General features: G+C 36.5%; 1 protein-coding gene across 5 annotated transcripts in view; it reads right to left on the minus strand.

The window, feature by feature from the left end:
* DYNC2H1 (dynein cytoplasmic 2 heavy chain 1) overlaps nucleotides 1-16,592 on the minus strand; it is a 163,479-nt gene that overhangs the window by 62,602 nt on the left and 84,285 nt on the right. For all 5 annotated transcript variants that reach the window (XM_039356269.1, XM_039356267.1, XM_039356271.1 and 2 more), the window contains 5 exons: nucleotides 15,243-15,362; nucleotides 12,847-12,981; nucleotides 9,358-9,501; nucleotides 5,731-5,820; nucleotides 801-866 (listed from right to left, as the gene is read on the minus strand). In XM_039356269.1, the coding sequence (XP_039212203.1) occupies nucleotides 801-866; nucleotides 5,731-5,820; nucleotides 9,358-9,501; nucleotides 12,847-12,981; nucleotides 15,243-15,362 (555 nt within the window). The remainder of the gene's footprint in view (nucleotides 1-800; nucleotides 867-5,730; nucleotides 5,821-9,357; nucleotides 9,502-12,846; nucleotides 12,982-15,242; nucleotides 15,363-16,592) is intronic.

Below are 16,592 nucleotides of genomic sequence, written 5' to 3' on the forward strand. Positions count from 1 at the left end.
TCAAAGCCTGCTCCATGGGATCCACTGCAGGAGTATAGTGAAAAGAGGCATTTTGATTCGCTCCACCTGAAGGAGGGGCTGCTTTATGCTTTCCCCCACTTTTCGCAGGACGAAGCGAGCCCTATACAGCTGAGCAGCCATTTTGTTCATGCCTTGACAGCAGTGGGAGCAAGAAAGTGGTGGCAAAGGTCAGCTGGGGCAGCAGAGCATAGGGTGGCAGGGGACCCAGAGGGCATCGATGGGGGAAAGATAGTCAGGTGAGAGCAGTTGCAATGCTCCTGTGGTCTTAAGTGTGGGCAAGCTGCCCAAATTTTGATGTGTCTGTGGGAGTTCTGCAATGGCTATAACTTCAGTCATGGATCCTAAGTCCTTCAGCGCCATGGTAACTTTAAATTGTGAATAGAATAGAATAGAATAGAATAGCTTTATTATCACTTTAAATATACACTAATCAGCATACGTTAAAATGAAATTTTGTTGCATACTACTCTCAAAGAGTCACACTTCCAATACACACAACATAAATATGACAAAAAAGAAAAAGAAAAATGTGCATATAGCCACATAAATTTTGTGACACAGAGAAACAACCCAGTCTAGTTTGGATGTATACATGTACATGGCGAGAAAAATAAAGCTTGCGAGTTTACCAGATGGATGGCATGGGGAACAAATGAATGGTTGTAAGTCGAGGATTAAAAGTGTAAAAACCATCAGAAATTCAAGAAGGATAAAACTGTAGATTTTCCTGTATTAATGGACAACTAACATTAAAGGATAAACATTATTATATGACTTACATTGTTTTGAAAAAGTTCAGGATGCATTCCTTTCACAAAATGTAATGCAAACATCAGCTGATCAGCCTATAATCAGATGACAAAGTATTAATAACATATTGTGCAACATTCTCCTTGGACAAGAATACCCTAGAAAGAAATTTTTCATAGAAACAGATAAAGAGAAACCAATATTTTCAAGGAGCTGGTTATATAACCTCAGATTTTGCCAAGGAAAATTTTAAACCAGAGGATCTTGGTTTGAGGGAATATGATATTTTATTTCAATATTTTTCCACTCCTGTAATTTCTGTGACTGCATTTTTATCTCTGATCTTTTAAAATAGAACCCTATATTCTTATTCTTATTACACTATTCTCCAAAACAGTAATCTTGGGGCATCCTCTTTTTTAATATAACATACAATTATTTTTTTAAGCAATAGAAATGATGCAAAATTGAATTGATTGTTCAACTGTCAAAGGTAATATAACATTGGTTTGAAAATCTTTTTAATACTGAATGGTTATATTGTCAATACAGGAAGCAATGCTATATTTCAGCTGAAGTGAAAGGGTAATTGAACTAGCTCATTTCTGAACCAAGCAACTACATAAATCTCTAACTATTAATTTATAGTTTTTCCAATGAATTTACTTTCTGAACTAACCAGCAGCATTTTAAAATCATGTGTGGTATCTCGCTCAAATAGTCACATATTGAGTGTTCATGATCTAAAGTTCCACTGTAATAAAAGCAAATGGTAATTATTCATTCTGATATTTCAAAATTACATCTTTAAGCGCCAATTCATCTTCTATTATTCTGAGACTTAAAAAGATTTCTCTCCTTCCATATATGTAAACATGTATATGTCAGTTTAACATGCTCACATTGAAGATGTGTAATATAGAGTACGTACATTTAATTGTTTAGGATAGTGGAGCTTTCAAGGATTGGAAACAATTTACTTTCAAAAGTTTAAAAATAGTGAATACTGAATGAAAGCAAATCATATAAAATATCCAAAAACATTTCATTTATATTACTTGATTCAATTTAACTCAAAAGTAAGTGATGTTGAACTCAACTCTAGTGACTTCATGTTATTAATTTTCTTGACAACAATATGATTGCTGCCATTGTATTATTTTACAGCAACTAGGGTCAACCTTAATGGGAGAGGGGGGGTTGGCACCTGCTTGCAAATTTATGAATAATCTCATACCAAAATTTCAGATCTGTAATTGAAGAGTGATCTTCATAAGATAATTTAGGGTTATGGACCAAGGTTGTCCAGATTTTAATGCTAGTTCCCAATATATCCTTATAGATAACAAATGAATAGTTGTTGGGCATATTTTCCTATCCATGATTTTTAAAAGAATATATATAGTAAAAATGTCATTGTAGCCAATATTACCTCACACTTCTACCTGTATTTACATATTGTATTTAGATTGGCTTCATAATAAATAAATATAGGCAGAAGAGTGAGCTCATACTACATTGGCTTAACCAATATTATAGAAACTGTAATTTTCCAGTATAACACAACATTAAACTTCCAAGGGAGTGAATTTCAAGAAGGCTTTCTTCTGAGTAACCACCCTGAGAGTGGAGGCACCTTCAACATATATAGGAATAGATAGCAATGAGGAACATACACATATCACATGAATGGGCCTATACAGAGCGAGACTGAACAGCCCAACTGAGATATCTAATTGTGCCTATTCTTTTCTTCTGAATGCTACTCATGTCAACTAGAGCTATCCACTTGGAGAGAATAGGAATGAAGAATTATAATATCTCTGGGAAAAGCCAGAAATGGCTACTGTGGGTATAAGAATACAATGTTCCCCAACATGTAAAACAAATATAGCTCAAAAACTGATAACTTTATGAATACCTTATGAACAACAACCTTATGAATAACAATGATAAAAACTGTCTTGAATGCATTTGGGTCAATATAAAAGGGGGGGGGGGGAAATGACATTGCCATAGATGTATACTACAGACCACCCAACCAAATAGAGGAAATAGATGAACTTTTTGCTAGTCAGCTAACTAAGATATGTAGGAAGCACATCACAATAGTAATGGGGGACTTTAAGTACCCTGACATCAACTGGGAGACAAACTCCGCACCAAGTGGAAAATCAAACAGGTTCCTGGCAAACCTAGCAGACAACTTTGTCTCCCAAAAAGTAGAGAAGGGAACTAGGGGATTAGCCATTTTGGATCTAATTCTCACTAACAGAGATGAAATGATAGAAGGTGTTGAAGCCACAGGAACCGTGGGAGGAAGTGATCATGCAATATTAGAATTCAACATTATAGAAGCACAAGCAATAGAACACAGTCAAACTAGAGTCTTGGACTTCAAGAGAGCTAATTTCAATAAACTTAGAGAGGGCTTGGGAAGGATTCCATGGATGAGAATCCTCAAGGGGGAAACAACTCAAGAAGGATGGGAAATTTTGAAAAATGAGATAATAAAAGCACAGTCTAGCACAATATCAACAAAGAGGAAAAACAACAGCTCTCAAAAGAAACCAGCATGGCTGCATAAAGAACTCTCTGACAAATTGAAAGATAAAAAGGATAAGTATAGAAAGTGGAAAGAGAGGAACATAACTAAGTCAGAATATCAGCAAATAGCCCGAGCCTGCAAAGATGAAGTGAAGAAAGCCAAGGCTCAAAATGAACTAAGGTTTGCGACCAAAGTCAAAAATAACAAAAAAAGCTTCTTTCAACATGTAAAAAACAAGAAAAAAGTGAAGGAAATGATTGGTCCGTTAGTGGGTGGAAGTGGCAAGAAGGTGACAAGCAACAGGGAGAAAGCAGAACTATTTAACTCATTTTTTGCATCTGTCTTTACACAAAGGGAAAAAACAGACCAACCTATCAAAAATAGTGCCATAAAAAACAAAACAGAAACACAAGTTAAGATAGGCAAGAAAATGGTTAGTGAGCACCTGTCCAGCCTAGATGAGTTCAAATCGCCAGGACCAGATGGATTACACCCCAGAGTTCTCAAGGAACTGGCAGATGTGATATCGGAGCCACTGAACTATATTTTTCAAAGATCCTGGAACACAGGGGAACTACCAGAGGACTGGAAAAGAGCTGATGTAGTTCCCATCCTCAAAAAAGGAAAAAAAATGGATCCAGGAAATTACAGACCTATCAGCCTGACCTCAATACCTGGGAAGATCCTGGAAAAGATAATCAAACAACGAATCAACGAACATCTAGAGGCAAACAAAGTCATTAGTAAAAGCCAACATGGGTTTGTCAAAAATAGATCATGCCAGACAAATCTTATTGCATTCTTTGACCAAGTGACAAAATTAGTGGATCAGAGGAACGCTGTGGACATAATTTACTTGGACTTCAGTAAGGCATTTGATAAAGTAGATCACAACGTACTACTTGATAAGATAGAAAAATGTGGGGTAGACAGAATCACCACCAGATGGATCCGTAGCTGGCTGACCGGCCGCACTCAGCGAGTGGTCCTCAATGGAACTGCATCTATATGGAGGGAAATGTGTAGTGGGGTGCCCCAGGGCTCTGTTCTGGGTCCAGTACTCTTCAACATCTTCATCAACGATTTGGATGAAGAGATAGATGGGGAACTCAACAAATTTGCAGACGACATCAAGCTGGCAGGAATAGCCAACACTCCAGAAGACAGGCTTAAGATACAGAAGGATCTGGACAGACTTGAACACTGGGCACTAACTAACAAAATGAAATTCAATGGTGAAAAAAGCAAAGTTCTACATTTAGGCAAGAAAAACCAAATGCACAAGTACAACACAGGTGGCACCATGCTCAATAGTAGTAACTGTGAGAGGGACCTCGGAGTCCTAGTAGACAATCACCTAAATATGAGCCAGCAGTGTGCTGCAGCTGCCAAAAAGGCCAACACAGTGCTAGGCTGCATTAACAGAGGGATAGAATCAAGATCACGTGAAGTATTAATACCACTCTTCAATGCCTTGGTAAGGCCACACTTGGAATACTGCATCCAGTTTTGGTCACCACGATGTAAAAAAGATGTTGAGACTCTAGAAAGAGTACAGAGAAGAGCAACAAAGATGATTAGGGGACTGGAGGCTAAAACATATAAGGAACGGTTGCTAGAATTGGGTATGTCTAGTTTAACGAAGAGAAGGACAAGGGGGGACATGATAGCAGTATTCCAATATCTCAGGGGCTGCCATAAAGAAGAGGGAATTAAGCTATTTTCCAAAGCACATGAAGGCAGGACAAGAAGCAACGGGTGGAAACTAATCAAGGAGAGAAGCAACCTAGAACTAAGGAGAAACTTCCTGACAGTGAGAATAATTAATCAGTGGAACAGCCTGCCTCCAGAAGCAGTAAATGCTCTAACACTGGAAGTTTTTAAGAAGAGACTAGACAGCCATTTGTCCGAAATGGTGTAGGGTTTCCTGTCTGAGCAGGGGGTTGGACTAGATGACCTCCAAGGTCCCTTCCAACTTTACTACTATTATTATTACTAATAAAACATTCCATATCTCAGAAGTACATTTTATTAGGAAACCAGATAAGTGTTAAGAGATCCCAGAAAGTATGTTTTTTTTTGTTTGTTTCAGATAAGCTTCATTTCCTTCTTAGTTTGAACTTAGTGCTCTGGAAGTTATTATTGTCTCAGTACTGTAGTAAGGCAACATGGTGAGCAAAAAGACTGTTCATAAACTAAGAAACTCATTTGTTCTGCCAAACAAGACAAAAAGATCCTATATACAATTCACAAGAGTTAAAAAAAAGTAGCATTTACTAACAAGAAACAAAATTTGGCACCACTGCACATCCACTGAACCATATTTTCATATGAGCCAATTTGTGGCTACTCTGGAAACATAATTCCACATTCAACACAGTGAATCAGTGCAAAGGAAAATGACAACTTACCTTAAATAAACAACGACATACATATTCATATACCAAGTGTTTCAATGAGCTGATAAGAGACTTTATTCTTTCCTCAGTATTTCCTAAGTCCTGAAAAAGAATGTTCAGATAGTTAACAATATTAAGTAATACTTGATGGCTCAAAAATACCTAAAAACATCTCTTAAGATTGAAGAGTTTTATCTGAAACCACATTCATTTCAGAGCACACGTTATGCAAATGGAGTTGGACGTGCATGCATGCTCATCTGCCACTTGTGCAGCCTTGTTGCAAATAGGCCACGGTCTGTAGTGGGCCATGGCCCAAGGGAGGGGATCCCTATTTAAGAGAATGAGTTTTATCTACAGTGAACAATTTAATCCAAAGTAATAATCTAACTGCATCATGGACTCTAAAAGAAATCTGGGCCTGAGAGACTGACTATATGTGCATCTCCTGCAGATGAATATTAGTCTTTCAAAATTTGTAATAAGCAGCATTACAATGTACTATCAGAAAGCTTTATTTTACCTCATTTAAATGAAGTCTGAGGTAACTTAAATCAGCTTAAAACCTTTTTTGTTTATGGTTATTATTTAAATTATGCTAATTTACTTGACAAATGAAGAGAAAAAACTTTAAAGGAAAAGCAAGATCTTCCATAACATAAATAAGAAACTCAAATTGGGCATCCCTTAATCTTGAGGTGACACCTCCCTCTAGTACACTTAAAATAAATTCTTCTTTCAGGTCCTCTACCCTATCTTCTTAGACTGATAATTGCCCTACCTACAAGGCAGATAATTGCCCTACCTACAAGGCAGATATATACCATAAAGTATATAAGTACTAAACTGAGTAATTTAACATTAAAACAAGGCAGTAAGATTGTCACGAAACTGGTTCATGTCCACCAAGAGTCACCAAGGAGTCAAAAAGAAGAGACATTTCTTTTTTTAAAACAGGAATTTCTTCCTATTGTTCCAAAACTAGCAGAAGCCAGGATCTTCATGTCCTAAAGGGAGATTTAATTAATTAATTAATTAGCTGATTTCAGAAAAAAACATAAATTTATTATACAAAAGTTTGGTTGTCCCAAGGATAAACAAAGGACTGGCCTGCCCCAAAGAAATGGGACTTGTGATGCAGAACTGTGATGCTTTCTTCTTTCTGATTTAGCAGTGAGACCCAGCAGATGTTGCTGTGTTAGTGTATCTAGAATGGAAAACCTGATTTTTAAAATTGTTGCTGCATTATTGGAAAAAATGATGTGTTCTCCCTTTCTCATTGATTATTTTTTCTTAAGGTTTGATATGCTAATGTTATATACTTACTTCTTCATCACCTGGAAATTGTAAACTTTGATAATGTACTTTCAGGTGATTGAAATAGAGAAGAAATAACTACAAATTCAAACATGTTTGCTCTGTTATTCAGTTTACACAGAACCATAACGTTCATCACATTTCCAACTGTTTTGCTGGATCAACTGAACTGGAGAAACATAATACTTTCCTCTTGTTTGTGCAAAAGGGAATTATTTTTTAGGCCCAAAGGAACATTAATCCCATCTTATTTTCATGGAATATACAGAACTGAGGGTTTGAAAAGTGAGCTTCAAATCCAAAAATAATTGTACTGGTCATTAAGAGAAAAAGCTCTGTTGAAAATGGAATACTGAATCCAAGAATAATATGATCCTCCTGCTGGTCGGTCAATCTGGTTCATATATTGAAACAGTAAGAGCTACTTATATTGTCTCAGATAGTGGGGAACTATGAGTAACTTTGACTTTTTTCTAGTCTTGTGGTTAAACTGAGAAAGGAAGGAAATGCATATAGTAGCTGAGTCTAGCTTAATCCATTTTCTCTTAGGTTTGGAAATCCCTGCAAAATGTTATGTCTAATCACTCTGCAGTTCCAGTGAACTTAGCATTTCCTTGGGGAGTTTGTTCAGAAAAGTTAATTGCTTACACTCTGATTCAGGAAGAAATCTATTTGGGTTTGCTTTTCCAAACCAACAGAAGGAATGTTCCAATCATTCGTTAGCAAATGAAAGAGAAATAAGATTTGTCTATTTGATACTAATAGCATGCTTCCGCACTATCTATCAGTTCCTGACGATCAGTTGAAATGTGGCTGTGCTTTTGATGTTATGAAAGAAAACAACTATTTGATTCATAATTTTCTTTCTTGGCTGTTGAAAATCGCTTATTTGGCTGCCATTTTGGCACTTCTGAAAGTGAAATTTGCCAATTTGGATTATGATTCTGAGGCTGGCTCTCAGAATGTTGCAGCCAAGTGTATCGGCTTCTTAATATTTATGCTTTGGATCAAATCCAAAGCATTGAACAGAAAAACATTCAGAGAAGGACTCTGCTTTCAAGTTTGTTGAGTAAATATTTTTAAGGCATTCACAGTTTAGGTGTGAAATTAGGTGGAAGGATTGGCGAAAAGATTACATCTGTGGTAAAATCTCTATAGAATACGGTTTGGACTTCAAATTCTTACATACATTTGCCTTCACCTATTTATCACTTGCACCATTTAGAATTATCATGATAGTGATAATTGTTACTAAAGTATCACATAGATACTTTGAGCATTTATAGAAAAGTATAGAATTTTTGCTAATTTATGTACTTCCTTTTTAAAAAAAGACCCATACTGTTACATGGTGTTCTGGGATTAAAAGCTTTCAGTATATGAGAGTCACTGTTAATTTTTTAGACGAGCCTAAGAGCAATAGTGGGAGAGATGATGATTCAAATGAACTATGTTAGGGATTTTTTCTTGATTTTTTAAAAGAAATTTTCAGTTCTTTTGTTTTCTAACTGGTATTAAGTTCATTTTAGGACTTGTGCTGATGTTTTCATATGCTTCCTATAAAAACTGCAGAAAATATCACCAGCAGCTTCAATAATTATAGCTGGAGGAAGCTGTGGTGCCTTTAAAATACGAGCTTAGGAGTGCATGTGGCTTTCAGGCTGCAGATTACCTACCTGTAATTTAAAAATAGACAAACCCTATAAAAAGTCTGCATTGTCCTCCTTCTGTCAGTAAAATGCTTAATTTAAAAATTAATTGTGGTACTGGCCTGGGACCATAATAAAGACCGTTGTTTGAAAATTAAGAAATAAATGAAGAACTTGTATTTACATAAATAGAATCTCATTGCCTTCTCTTGACTATGGAACTATGCTTTCTTTAGCCAAGGAAAAATTATACATTTTATTTAGGACTTTTCTCAGGTAATTATATACAAATATAAAACTAAATTTCCTTCAAATACCCTGATTATAGTATCAATGGTGTGCAATCACTAATGGAAGGAGTTCCTTTATTTCTTTTCTTTAAATGTTACTTCAGCCAGCCTTATTTCTAGTATTTGATGAATAGAATAGAATAGAATAGAATAGAATAGAATAATAGAGTTGGAAGGGACCTTGAAGGTCTTCTAATCCAACCCCCTGATCAGCCAGGAAACCTATACCATTTCAGACACATGGTTGTCCAATCTCTTCTTAAAAACTTCCAGTGTTGGAAAAAAAGGTAATGCAATAAGTGTGTGTATATGTGTGTGAGGAGAGGGGGGGGGGGAGGGAGAGGAGATACACACATATACTGGTTTGAACTATTGGCACATACCAGTTCACTTTGTAGAGTCCTTTGAAAAAGTCTTAGGAAAGAAGCCAGACTAAAACGATACATGTTATTAATTTTGGACAAGTCAGAAATAATAAAATACATCTTGCTGCCACTTTCAGCCAGAGTGAGATATGCGTCCCTTTCCTGAAAATAAAGAAGATTAAATATTAGAGCTCTATTGCCACCTATTGGAAATGTGTACACAAAATGAAATTACAAATACAATATACAACAATTCAGTAGAATAGAAGGTACTTTATCAATGTCGACATGCATTCATGTGTGTACATGACAAAGCAAAATATTTATGTTTTGTTAGATAGCCAGTATTAGCCAAATGGGCAATCACCCTTGCCCCAATAGCAATAGCACTTAGACTTATATATTGCTTCACAGCCTTCTCTAAGCAGTTTACAGAGTCAGCACATTGCCCCCAACAATCTGGGTCCTCATTTTACCGACCTCAGAAGGATGGAAGGCTGAGTCAACCTTGAATGGATGAGAATCGACCCGCAGTACTGCATTCTAATCACTGCGCCACCATGGCTCATGTTGACTATAGCATCTTAGAAATTGGAAGAGGTGAGAGGATGCACAAGAATCTATTATATTTCTACAACATTTTCAATGGCCAATATTGGCTACAATCCACTATGGCTAAAAAGACAGTAATAAAAATTCAGACACCTATATGAATTCTAGTAATTGACATCTGTAACAGATCATCTCTTGCTTGGACCACTATAATGTGCTCTATGTGCAGCCATCCTTGAAAGGGCAATTAGGACAAAATTGCAGCAGCTACTGTTGGTAAGACACCTCTGCCTATGTAGAATAAGTTCCTGCACTGATTACTAGTAAATTTCTGAGCCCAAATCGAAGTACTGTTCATTATCTTCAATGCCTTATTCAGTGCACCACTGGGATATATAAGGCAACACCCTGGCTAAACTGAATCTGCCCATCTGGCCCAGACATTTATAGAGGGGCTGCTGACAGTCCTTACCCGCTGAGTGGTACATGGGGTATGAAAAAGATGGATGCAGAAAAAAAAAACCTTTTCTGTTATTGTTCCTACCCACTTCAACTTTTCCCATTGGTAGTATAAGCAGCCCGAAACCTCCTGGAATTTTGTAAGCACATTGGAATCCATTATCCCTTGAACTTGATTGTCAGTGTCATTATATGTAATAGTAATAGTAGTAAAGTTGGAAGGGACCTTGGAGGTCATCTAGTCCAACCCCCTGCTCGGGCAGGAAACCCTACACCATTTCGGACAAGTGGCTGTCCAGTCTCTTTAAAAACTTCCAGTGTTGGAGCATTTACTGCTTCTGGAGGTAGGCATAATATAATATGTTATCATATTGAAATGGTACTGGTGTTATTTGGATATATCTTACTTATATAATGTTTCTTTCTTTCTGCTGTTCACCAACAGACTCATTTGGGATTGAGATAGGCTATAAATTTTATTAAATAAATAACAGTCATGATGAAAATGCTGGCATTATGTACTATTGCCTCAACAACGGCACAAGTATTTAAATCATGGTATTTGAATGATAATATTATCACACAGAATACATTACTTGTCCTCTCCCATAAATTCTTGTTCTGATAGATAATGTTTCATAAAGTTATAAGAATTAAAATATAACTGCTGAACAACCCATTCAAGAAACCAGGAAAGAAAGCAGATGGGAATGTATAACATAGGAATGAACTGGTAATTTAATGTTGGGCTATTTATGGAAAACCACTTTAAAATTCCAAAGAGCTTAAAATGCCATCTGTAATTTGGCGTATGGATTTTTTATCGTAACCAAGCCTAAAATATAATTGGATGTACCCCAAACCCTCAGAGAAATTTTGTACTGTTCTTACTAGATATGTACTCAGGAACTATTTGTGAATTAATCCACTGTACTTTCAGTGAACTCTGAAATTTCACAACTAAATCATTCTATTACAAGAATTATAGACAAAGTAATTTTAAGATTTATTCTCACATGCCCATTAACCTGCAGGTTTCTATTAATTTAGGAATTTATCTAAATAATATATAAATTGTATTATATTGCAGCAAGTCAAGACTTAATGCATCACTTCCTGCTAGGAAATGCAATGAGGCAGACGTTAAGAGAAAAACAACTCTTGATAGTTGGACAAAGTAAAAAGAGACAAAGAAAAAGGTGATAGATATATAAAAGGAGAAGACAGATATTAATATATTTGTGATAAATTAGCCAGTTTACATATAACTATGAATGAGAATTTTTCTTGACATACTTTTTTAAAGAGGAAAACATTTACATTCTGTATTAGGTCTTTCTAGTAGGTTAGTAAACTTTTAATTTTTAAAACAGTTCCACAATCTTTCTGGCTTTACGGACTGGTAGGGAGAGAGAGGGGATGGTTCTGCGTGAGCGGCCAGCAAGCGGCTCCATTTGCATGAGCAGCGTGATTGTGTACCTGCCACTCACACAACTGGAGTGCATGTACATGCGCTCACCCGCTGCTCACGCAAGTTGGGATACGTGTGCACACGCTTGCCTGTGATTTCTGCAGCCCGGATGCAAACAGCTCATGGCCCACTAGTGGGCCACAGCCCAGAGCTTGGGGACCCTGGTTTAAAATAATTTTTATACTATTGCAAGTGTTGCAAGTAATATCAATAAAGGAGATAGTACTATTAATGGCTCCCTTGTCTCCTTGCAGATGTCAAAACCAGGGTGACAGCCAGCAAAGGGAAACTGCAGATCTTGGCTATGTGATAAAGTGGATAATACATTATTTTGTTTAAAAAGATGAGACAAGTAGAATAGAAAGACAATTGATAAGACAGATGGAAAGTATCTAAAGGAATATTAGAATCAAAACAATTTATTATTAGTGAGAAGTAGATATAGTGGACATTTGACCATAAAGTTGGCAAGAATCAAGCCTGACTTGATCGCTCTTAACTAAAAGTTCAACCAAGATTAGATACACTGTCACGATGGATTAGACATGTTGGACTTCTATCTAACTTGGAAGCCCTAATATTCTATGCCATCTATATTTCATTTTTCCTTATATTCTCCCAGTTGTTTCTACCCACCGAATTCAGTTTGGCAGATTGGGAATGTTATGGGTAAAAAAAGGAATATAGAAACCGTTCAGCTCTATATGGGATCTAATGTCATCTTCCAAAATTTTCTCCACTGAAGTTCCTTTTTTGGGATGTGTCATACAAATGTATTATTCTAAAATAGACTATGTTTGATGTTTTTCATTGTGAAATGACAAAATAATATCTTTACTGATATTAATCATTTTCAGAATAAGAGATAAAACTGTTTAGGATGAAAATAACCTCAGGAGACTACAGAAGATTTACTAAAAGACCGTTCTTGAATTTATTAACCCATTGAGACCTAGAATAAACATGTTACTTAAAAACTAATATATTCTCTAATAAACCAAATTAAAAAAAAACCAAATACCAACCTGATCAAGAGAAATCTGAAGTCTATGAAACTCAACAAGTGATTCTTGGATGAGGGCACTACTTGCTTTAGTTTGATTTAGAGATTCAATCAGATCCTTATTTTCAAGTATATTTCCCTTACAAGTTGCAAGAGTCTGCAGGAAAAAAAGTTATTTTAATTGTTTGGAATGCTTTAAATCATGGACAGATAACAAAGATATTCAAATCCACATTGTCTGAATGGATCGCAATGGGTTAGTATGTCACATCTATCAAATGCACCAACTTCCTTAATCAGGCTTTTGTGGAGAGATAGGAAACAATATACTAAATGCAAGAATTCTTCCTGCTCTCTTCCAAAATTCCGCATTACATGTATCTAAAATAACACTGGTCACATTTTGAATTTATGTTTATCTTAAGCATAATCAAATTTAATTCTACTAATTTCTCGTAATTCCTGACCTGAAATTTCAAACATGAAAAAAACCAACAAACTCACATTACTCATAGAATTTTGAAAATGTCACACTATGTAATCATTTCAGTCAACCAGGCCATTTTAAAAAGTCATTGTATATAGTATGTCTTATGAATCCATTGGCCATAATCTATGCCAAATAAATTTTATATACTGTGTTTCCCTGAAAATAAGACCAGGTCTTATATCTTTTTTTCCTCCAAAAGAGACATTAAGTCTTATTTTTGGAGAATGCCTTATTTTTTTCTACTGTCTCGCCTTGCGGCGGTGGCACTAACAGCCCCGTCCAGCAGAATCCTGCGTGGACGCCACCAGCCCACTTCTTCTGCGGCCGCTTGCTGCCACTCAAGCACGTTGCCCTTGGCCTCTCTTTTGCTGGCAGAGGCCTTCAGGAAAGGCCTCTGCAGCTGAGAACAGAGCCTCGGTTGATGTGCGCTTCACCCCCGGGGCTCCATTCTTGGCTGCAGAGGCCTTTCCTGAAGACATCTGCTGGTGAAACAGAGGCCGGGGGACGATGCGCATGTTAACCTGGGCCTCCATTCTCAGCTGCAGAGGCCTTTTCTGAAGGCCTCTGCCAGCGAAACAGAGGCCAGGGGCGACAAGTACGAGCAGTGGGTGGCTGCAGAAGTGGCCGGTGGTGGCCACACAGGCTCCTGCTGGACGAGGCTGTTGGTGCCACTGCCGCGAGACATCAGGGTGTGGGAGGCTTGGCTGTGGTGGTCCTGAGGTAAGCGGGTACAGGGCATGTGAGGCAGCTGCATCCCCCTACCACTACCCTAGCTTGATTTTTACATGTGAGCCTCGTCCCACCTCGTGCAATCAGATGGTAGGACACTTAACTAGGGCTTATTTGGGGGGTAGGGCTTATATTAGGCACTGACATAAAAAGAAGCTAGGATTTATTTTTGGGATAGGTCTTATATTCGGGGAAGCATGGTACTCATGTAGTAAAATGGCAAATGAATGTTTTTTTTAATTCTTCCAAGCTCTTTATAGGCAGTGACTACCTGCATATGTGCAATATGGATGCACAGAACAGGCTACCCCTGCTCTGCTCTAGTTCATTTGTTTGGGAAGAAGGAAGAGAGTTTAGAATGATGTAGCTCCCCAACATTCTAGACCATGATCCAACTATCTCTTCCATAGTTTGCAGTGTAGGAATTTGGAAGATTTTTAAATCTTCAGATCCAGCCTAATTTTGAAATTGATCTTTTTTTGTCCAATTTCTTCTCATACCAAATTTGGTCCTTTTCTATTTAGTTTCCAGAGAATTATCTTACTGACTGACAAATTTTGACAGTTATTTACATCATTTTTTTCAATATTTTACTTCCTTGGAAAGAATAATAAATCTGCTTTTTCATCTTGAGGGGTTTAAAATGCATTTGCAACTGTTAACAGTTATAAAAGAATTCACAGCAAAATGAAAAATGTTACGGCCTTTAAAAATATTTCCTATTCCAATTACTTTTTCAAAGACTAAATTTCAAGTGCAACAGCATTTCATCCTATAAACTAACAATTGCTAGATTTTGCCTATGAAACTACTAACAGTATAATTTCATGCATTTAAATATTTCCACATAATAAAAAAAGAAACATTTACAGTACTTTTTCATGTAAAATGTCAGGGCTGTTCAAATCCTTTGAAACAATGATTTCAAAATATGAAGGACTGTGTGTAAAGTACTTTTATAAAATGTTACAGCAGTTGTGTGTGTGTGTTTTAGGTTCATCCAATTTCTTTGGAAATTATCCTCAGCTACCATGTTTCCCCCAAAATAAGACTGGGTCTTACATTAATTTTTGCTCCAAAAGGCGCATCTCAAAAAAAAAGAAAGGAAGAAAGAAAAAAAGAAGCAGACTGCACCTGGATGACTCCTTGCACTAAACGAAGTTACATAAAACTGTTCATATGAGATCAATATCTGTTACCTCCAAAAGAGATTCTTCAAGTTTTGCCAGCTGTATTTTCTTTTCTTTTTCCTGCTGTAATAATTTTGTTTTTTGTTCTTCCAAATCTGGCTTTTCATGTTGGATAGTCAAAGCTAAAAGCTGGAAGGCCAAGGTATTTTTGAGAAGATAGAAAAGTACATAAGCACTATTTGTTTGATATTTATGTAGCCTCTCATTTTATGTATCCTAACCCTGGTCAGCTTACAAAGAATAATAATAAAAAGTACAAAATCAACATTAACATTTCTAGTGCCCCCAAAGACAAAGAAACCTTTCATGTCCAATAGAAAACTTTCCTGAACACCAGCCAATGCCCTACCCCCAAAGCTACAGGAAAATCCCAGTCTTCCAGGCCTTATAGAAGACCAGAAGGTAGGGGCTAGCTGTTTTTCAGGGGGAAGAGTATTCCAAAGTGGGGACAGGCTACTAAGAACATTGTAGTTTAAGTCCCACTAGATGGCAAGATTTAAGAAAAGGAGCATGCCTTGCCTACCCTACTAGACTTGGTAGAGGAGGAAAATATCCTCAGAGAGCGGCCGTCTCACAACTATCGGTAACCTGGAAATTGTCCTTTTTGCTGTTGTTTTAAACAACTTAATACTTCCTTTTTCACATGTTTTGTATCCAAATATGTCTTTTGTAAGTAGAAAGACAGTTTTCCTCACACAGGTTGTTCCCACTGAATCCCATCAATTCTCCTTTCTTGCATTTCATTATTCTTCATTCATGCTATTCTAGAGAAATGCCTGACTTATGGACAGTTTTGGGTAGGAAACAGCAGGGGAGCATAGTACAGTGCAAGGAATGCAAGGAAGCTCCTTTGCTCAAGAACATTTCATGCATTAATGGTTTTAAAAGATCCACTATTTTTAAAAAATATATAAGTAAATTGCTTTATCAGTATGTGTATAATTTGCTTATATATTTACTTGTATATGTTAATTTTTGTATAACAATAGAAATTTAAATTTAAGATGTTTGATAATTAGCATCTTCCCATTCTCCTAAAACTAAAAAATACTATGATCCTTGTAAATTGCCATTCTAAAAATACAATAAATATTGTATAAATACTCATATAAGACTGCTGCATAAATATTCTAATAATTGCTCTAATGATATATTTCAGCATAACAAAAAGAAGACTAAGAGAATGAAACGAAGGGAATACGTGCCCATATGCAACTAGCTGGACATTCTTAGCTGAAAGTCTTAATCTGTGAAGTTTGCAAACTTTTAATAGTTAGTACAAAAGAACTTTCATCCATTTTTGCAAATAATTCCCAATGCAGTGAAAAAATTTGAACAAGCTAATTAAAAGCTGCTGGT

The sequence above is a fragment of the Crotalus tigris genome, unplaced genomic scaffold (genome assembly GCF_016545835.1).
Source record: "Crotalus tigris isolate CLP2741 ecotype Arizona unplaced genomic scaffold, ASM1654583v1 scf7180000018809.685583, whole genome shotgun sequence".
Lineage (NCBI taxonomy): Eukaryota > Metazoa > Chordata > Lepidosauria > Squamata > Viperidae > Crotalus > Crotalus tigris.